We start from the raw sequence: 7,621 nt of genomic DNA, 5'->3' as shown, positions 1-7,621 counted from the left end.
CTGTTTCAGAATTAAAAAATGCTCAGGCGAGAGAAACAGTTCAAACCAATAACATTCTGACATGCACTTCACTAGCATGGACAAAATAAACTCCATGAGGGGGCCCTGGGGCAAATTATATCAGGGCCTCCATTGACACTAGTGTTGCCAGATGGGAAATGAAAAAAAATCGTATGGGTGTTAAAAAATTATCACATTGTGACCTAAACTCCTTATGTACTAAAACAACTAACAACAAAAAAATCACACACTACGAGAGTGCATTTTAAATAAAAGCTAAGGACCTAAGGAACAAACACAGAGGCTTGGCCAGTGGAATGAAACAACAACTTTATTCACTGTCAGTCAAATAGCAAACTGTTGTATAATTGCCCTTTCATATCATATAAGCCCTGAAACTATTATATAAGTACGATAATGATCATACATCTGGTTGCTAACACTGGTTGACACCAGTTGCATATTTGACACACCCCTTATAAAACCAAGCAAAACGTTAACACTGAAATAAGTCTGTGATTAAGTTACAACCCCAATAACCACACATCATATATTTTATGCCAAAGCGTAAAGATTTGCTAATTGTCTGGTTTTCTATGATTTCTATTTTATGACTAATAAAGGAAATATTAAACACTTGAACCTTAACCAAATCACACACACAAAAAAAATAAATGAAAGTAATACAACAATTGAGCAGCAAGATCCATAGTAAAAACATCTTAAAGCTAGATATTACAGAGTCTATCTATACAAGGATCATAATTGTAGATTTCTTGAAAGTCTACAAAAGTGTTTCTCCTTGAAAATGTTAAGTGTCAAAATAAACATGTTTCATGGTATAAAAAAGCAAACAGTTTTTGTCTCTATAGCCTATTTTTCCTTTCATGACAACTGTACAGGGGATCATTTATATATAACTTACCAGTTAAAGTTAAAGTTAATTAAAGTTATACATAAGGAGGCTTGGTCACAGAGTTTGTATGTCTTATGTAATTAGTTAATTCGAGCACACCTTCTTAATATGAACAGTACAGTTAATCCTCGATTTGTATTTTTTGTCTATTATTTTATGGTGTAATTTTCCAGACTAACGTGTATGTGTATTGTACTAACCACCACATTCTATAAACAATTAAGGGTTTGGCCGTTTTTTTGTTTTTTTTTTGTTTTGTTTTTTGAGCGACACCTGTCTGGATCAGCGTCACCCGTCCTGCCTCAGCCCCACTCCAGCTCCACCTGTTTGACCGCTTTGTAGTTAGGTGGAGTCAGGCACTGCCAAGATGGAGACAAGTGAAGGAACCACATCGACCTTCTCCAGGAAATATACAGTGCAAATATACATACGCAGCTGGACTGAACCGAAAAGAGAAAATGTTGACATTGGTTTATATGCAAGAATATGGAGATACTATGGGTACGGTTTCTGCTATGTACTGGTCTAAGTTGGTGTAAGTGACTGACACCAATAAAACACAATGCTAACTACTTACTGACTATAATGGTGGCAGGCCACAGAGCAATCACATATCAATATTTGAATCATTAGTTCTGGTTGTGGGAGGCACAGAAACTGTGTCACTCTGATGATGAGGGAATCAAGCCAGTAAATAAATGGGTCAGTCTGAACTCACTCAGAACGTTGTTGTCTCCTTTGGTCCTTTTCGGTTCTCTACTGTATAGAGCCAGGAGGCCTGGTTTCTATACACAGTAAAGCTGTTCTTCAACATAAACAAAAGACAACCGTCTCTGAGGGCTATGCATATCTGGGGGATCTTTGGTTTCATAGGCTGCTGAATGTGCTGTGCACATGTGGCCTTCAGAGGTTTCTCTAGCTGCAGCTTCAGCGTGTTTTGAAAAACTGACAAATGAGACGAATGAAGAGAGGCTCTGCTATCACTGGGCTGACATTAAATGGAAGAAGAGTGGTGTGGCGGTTAGCTCTGACGCCTCAGAGCAAGAATGTTTGGATTCAAATCTGACCTAGGTTCATTGGTGATCCTAAATTGGCAATAGGTGTGAGTGTGTAGGTACACCCCATCATCCTAGTGGTAAGCGGTTATAGAGGATGAGATGAGACTGCTGGATTTGAGGTTTACTTCACTTTGGGGCATCACTTCCTAGAAGACAGATGAGGAACCCAGTGAGTCATCAAGTGTCTGGAAATGCTGTACTTCACTAAAGATGAAGCTCATACTACTGTGATATATCAGTCCTGAAATACAACTGAAGTACTACTGCAATGTGCACTCATCTGAAAAGACATCGGACAACAGTCAATTAGCAACTTCACCAAACACCCTGTGGTAACAGAGAGTAGGAGGCTGTACATCAACTATTTGATAAAGTAATTAGACCATGAGCTGCAGTGCAGAGAATGTTTTGATTCAGACTATACATATCTGCAGCTCACATTATGTAGCACATGAGCTGTCTATTCTTCAGGTCAAGAATATAGATTTCATTACTTTCTGCTGTGTTTTTATTAGTGACGTCATCAGACAAGTTGGTGTCAACTAGACTTTTATCGCATTACAGTCAGCTTTTAAAAAAAATATGAACTCCTGCCATTACTAGCATCTATGTAAGAGGAAATAACACTTTATACTCAGACATATAACAGTCTGTATTGATCATTCTGAAGGATAAAACTGTAACTGAAAACTGTAGAAGCTACAAACTCCTGAGAGGCAGCGTTTGGTCGCAGAAGATCAAAAGATCAATGCATGAGATGTGTAGAATAACTGGAGGAACGCTGCAGGTAAAATACGCCTTGACTCTTAAAATTTTAATCAGTGTAAACATTGTTTAGCTTTAAGGGTAGAACTACAACAAGATGACACAGAATATTATATAAGAGTAGAAAAGTAGTCAAAGCCAAAAAGAGCAAACTGGTGCTTTTTTATGTTGTAGCTCAGAGCATGTTGTAGAACAGTTTAGTTTTTCTTAAAGAAACCATCACAGTTGACATCAGTTTGGTTTTTGACTAAACCCCCTATAAACCTATAGTTTTTAGTATTACAGAGTAAAGCATCAAATATACACACTGGACAAGGCATATCTGATCATTAATTCAACATAATTGATTTGTTTCAACTTAACTTAGATCAAAACACAGTTTTAAATACTTTCTAGTCTGGACCACGTGTCAGTTTAACGAGAATATAAATATAGTGCAGCTTTTGTAATATCATAAAATGTGTAGAGCAATTGGAGGAACACTGCAGGTAGAATAGGCCTCGACTACTAAAATTGAGCAACGACAAGATGGCACAGAATATTTAAAAGAGCCTGAAAGACATAAAATGGCACATAAACACTGAAGACAGCAGCAAGGAGGGAAACCTGGTTCTCTTGCACAGACTGGGCTGATTGTGGAATGCTGTTGCCATGGTGACGATGGGTCGTCCTCAGATGACAGGGCTGTTTCTGTCCTTTTTTGTGTGTGTGTGCGTGAAACCACACTGATGCTTTTTTGAAGGGCAGAAAAAAAGAAACTATCTCAATTCATCAACGTACGTTTGTTTTTTATTCAGTTTGTGGCAAAGAACATCCGCTTTTATTTTTGACTTGACTCAGAATTTACTTTAACATTAACCATTAGTGTTCCCTCTGATCTTGAAGCTGAGGTTTTCCTGTTGTTGCTGTGGCTTGAAGTGATTCAGGGGCTGATTTGTCATGTTCAAAGTAGCTGCCTTAAGACTACGGCTGAAATTTAGCATTTGTGCTAAGTCCAGTTTATACCGATGGCTAACACATCAATGTTGATCAATGTACATTGTCCCAATTAAATAAACTAATAATAAATTAAAAAAAAAAAAATTATATACATTTAGGATGATATTTCGTGTGTGTGTACATTTATGTGGATATGTTTGTGAGTATGCGTGTTTATATGCATATACACCAATTAGACATAACATTATGACCACCTTCCTAACATTGTGTAAGTTTCCCTTGTGCCTCCAAAACAGTTGCGACTCGCTAGAGAATGGAAATGTGTCTTCTGAGGGTGTCCTGTGGTGTCGGGAAACACAATGTTGGTATTGGGGTCTTTGGGTCCTTTGGGTTGAAGGGAGAGGCCTCTGTGGATCATCCCACAGATACTTGATCAGTTTGGGATGTAGTGAATCTGGAGGCCAGGTCAACACCTTGTGCTGTTTTTCATGTTTTCTGAGTTGTTCCTAAAGCATTTTGTGTCAGTGGTCATAATGTTCTGGCTGATCGGTATCAATACAAAGTGTAGTGTGATCCAAGTTTGAAATGAAAGAAGCCTTCCCATGATGTGATTTATTTTCATATTGTAGCATGTCTGCGTGGTTTGTTGTAGTTCTTTTGTCTGCATCAGGTGACACAGATTCATTCACACTACAGGAATGTAAAAACCTGCCAACACAACATGAATTCATTACGTCAGTGTGCGTCAGCACGGAAGTATTCAGACGTTTAGCCCAAGTATAAAATCACTGATGTATTACAATATACACATTACAAGTAAACTCTCTGTTGTAATATATGATGAAGAAGTATTTATACTGGTGGAGCTATTTATGAGCAGTGATTCCCAGCCTGGGGTATGGGCCCCTTCAAAGGTTCGCCAGATAGGCGTGAGGGGCCAGAAGATGATTAATGGCACGAGGAAAGATCTGCTCTTTACTACAGTGATACTATGTAAATGCAACCTGCACCTCCATTTTAAAGAGTCTTTCCTCTGTCACCTTAAATGCAAATATGAGCTGCTTTTCAGAATGATGCTTCACTTTTTATCTATCTGCAAGAAATTACTGAAAAAAAGACACTGAAAAGTTGCTACCTGTTTGCTCTATCTCTATTAGAAAAAATAACAATAATATCTCCCATTTCACTTGAATATTTTATACTGCAAATGAATGTTTTCATGTGAGCCTTCTCTCTTTGTTCATATTTAATCTGCAGACTTGTTTCACACTCTCATTGAGAATACCTGTTATAATAGGATTTCCGAGGAAACACCTCAGGCATCTGGAATATGTGTTTGCATTTGATCTGTTTTCTGACATGTTATGGACTAAACTGATCAAATAATAAACAGATAATAGTCAGATTAACTAATGCTACAAATGTCCAGCTGCTTCCTGACTGAATCAGACCCTGATCCAGACACATTTTTAGTCCTTCCACCAAAATTACAGAGTGGTGAGCGAGAAATAATGATCCTCAGGTCTCAGATCTGTGATGTGCTGCTAAGTATTTGCCCAGTTCGAGCTGTAAACGCAACGCTGCAATGCAGACCTATAAATTTAACAAATGAGCCCACCCCCCCAACCACCCACCGGAACTTAAACGTTAAGTTAGGAGGCAGAAGATTAAAATGGAGACCTGCGCCGGGGCCTCATCGACCCCTTGGTTAACCTTTTGCATGAACTCTGTGACCATTGACCCACACCTGTGAGAGTACATGGATGAAGAAATTACTAACTGGCCTGTTATCACTTCCTGTTATCCCACCGTAAACTCCAGGTCATGCAAAATGAAGAGCAGACATACTTATCATGGATTTAAAATCTTTTAATATTCAAAAAATACTTCAATTTTGGCTTCTTGGTACATAAACCTCCTGGATCGGCACCTCTATTAATACAGTGTAGTTCTCTACTGTTTGTTAGCAAATGAAAAGTGCAAAGTAGCGGACTCTGACTTCAGTCCACCATGCAGAGGAAAGGCTACTTCAATGCTCCCAAAAAAAGACAGTCTGCTATCCATAATCAAAGACTGATGCTACAGATGTCTGTGTAAGAATAAAAAATAAAAACAAGAAGGGCAGGGGCAGAAGGGACCCGAGCCACGTGCAAAATCAAACTTGTGTTTCCACAAAGACGTCCTGTGGATGGAAATAATTAAAAAAAAAAAAAAACATCTGTGTTCACAAAAGCAGTCCTAGGTGAGCCCATAGCCTCCTCTTCAGTCAAACTGTGTTCAAAGTTGAAGATAAGCAGCATATAAAACGGGCCAGCCCGTTCCTCATCCTCAGCACTGAAAGCTCCAAAGAGTCATTTCAAGGTTAATTTGTCCTTCTTTTCTTTTGTTTTTTTGGTTACATTAATGTTGTGTGTTTATATCCTGCAGCCGCTGGGGCAGCCTCCTGTGTGCAAAAGCATCTTCAGCAGGGCTTCACAGGTCGAACAGCTTTAATCCAAACATAGGATGTATAATAATAATAATAATAAATCACTGCAAAGTCAAGCTGTTTAGGGCAACACTGGCAGAACCCGGATTCCTCACAGTAACGTCCAGATTCAGCAGTCGTTACCGCTTCTTCTTCTGTTTCAGGGATTTCCTTCTCTTCAGTATCATCTCGTACAGTTTGTCCATGCCTTCGTGAAGCCCCTCGCCTATAATAGCGCACGCAGGTTGGATGTGGTAGGTGGTGGCGGGGGTGAGCTCGTGCAGAGCCAGCTGCTTCTCGATGTCCGCCACCGGCAGAGACTTGGGCAGGTCCTGTTTGTTAGCGATGACCAGCAGCGGCGTGCCCTGGTTCTCCGCGAACTTGGTGACTTTGTGCAGCTCGGTCTTTGCCTCCTCCAGCCTGTCCACGTCCACAGAGTCCACGACGTAAATGATACCGTCGGTGCACCGGCTGTAGGACTTCCACAGGGGCCGCAGCTTCTCCTGGCCCCCGACGTCCCAGAAATGACAGCTGATGCCCTTCGCCGTGCCATTGCTCAGCTTGATCTTCTCCGTGTTGAAGCCGATCGTGGGAACCGTGTTGACGAACTCGTTGAATTTGAGTCTGTAGAGAACCGTGGTCTTTCCAGCGGAGTCTAACCCCAGCATGACGATGTGGAGAGACTGGAAGGCAGAGATGTTGGAGAAGCTGTTGCCCATGTTGGCGTTTCCCCCCCTCAGCAGCTCCCGGAGTGTTCTTTGGAAAGTGAAGCAGCGCTAGAGCTCAGATCCAGCTCAATAATCCCTGGATTGAAGGTGTAAAAATCCTCAAGTCGAGAGACAGGAGAGGTGCGCAGGCCCTGGACGAATGATCGGCTCTGCTGTGGCCCTCAGCAGCAGCAGCGGGGGACACGGTGCGCCTCGGTAGGACGCAGCGCGCCGTTCATTAGTATTCTCCTCACGCACTCGTATCCATTTGTCGTAGAAGAAGCTCCACGGTTAAAACACTCCTTCAGTAGCTACTGTGTCAGCACTCAAAAAAAGAAAAAGAAAAAAAGATGAGCACAGAAAAACACTAATAATCTTTCTGTATCCTCGGCGCTGATTCAGTCCAGAATCACTCTCCCTTAAAGAAAGCGGGCACTAACACAGTTGCAGGAACCAGGACCCTGGTTGTTCCCCGCTTTCCTCGCGTCTGATAACAGTTGAAAATAATAACATCCACGCCGCTCCCTTCACAGTGCGTGTCTACGTGCTGCCCTCCGCTCCCTACGGCCGATGCAGCTGTACTGTTGGCGAGGCTGACAAAACAAGACCGCAAATCAAGAGCCTGCACCCGCTACGCTCCACCCCGCCGGGACATGTGCCAATGAGGCTGCGAGCGTCCTCATCAGCCGCTGCAGCGATCCGGTTCCTATAGACACACAAACACAGCAGCAATGAGAGAGAACCTGCAGGGTCTGGTCCAGGACACCAT

The 7,621-nt window shown here is 41.5% G+C and overlaps 1 protein-coding gene across 1 annotated transcript; it reads right to left on the bottom strand.

The window, feature by feature from the left end:
* Window positions 1-5,532: 5,532 nt before the first annotated feature.
* On the bottom strand, window positions 5,533-7,621 carry LOC125018217 (ADP-ribosylation factor-like protein 4C). Its single transcript, XM_047601995.1, has one exon. It carries the CDS (start codon window positions 6,862-6,864, stop codon window positions 6,286-6,288), a length of 579 nt encoding a protein of 192 aa, XP_047457951.1. The 5' UTR covers window positions 6,865-7,621; the 3' UTR covers window positions 5,533-6,285.

This window comes from Mugil cephalus, chromosome 12 (genome assembly GCF_022458985.1).
Source record: "Mugil cephalus isolate CIBA_MC_2020 chromosome 12, CIBA_Mcephalus_1.1, whole genome shotgun sequence".
Lineage (NCBI taxonomy): Eukaryota > Metazoa > Chordata > Actinopteri > Mugiliformes > Mugilidae > Mugil > Mugil cephalus.
Note: the sequence above shows the minus strand (reverse complement) of the source record. Positions and strands in the feature narration are given on the sequence as shown.

Bases quoted from the DNA above. Each gene is read 5' to 3' on its own strand.
- LOC125018217 (XM_047601995.1), bottom strand. From the start codon at position 6,864: ATGGGCAACAGCTTCTCCAACATCTCTGCCTTCCAGTCTCTCCACATC.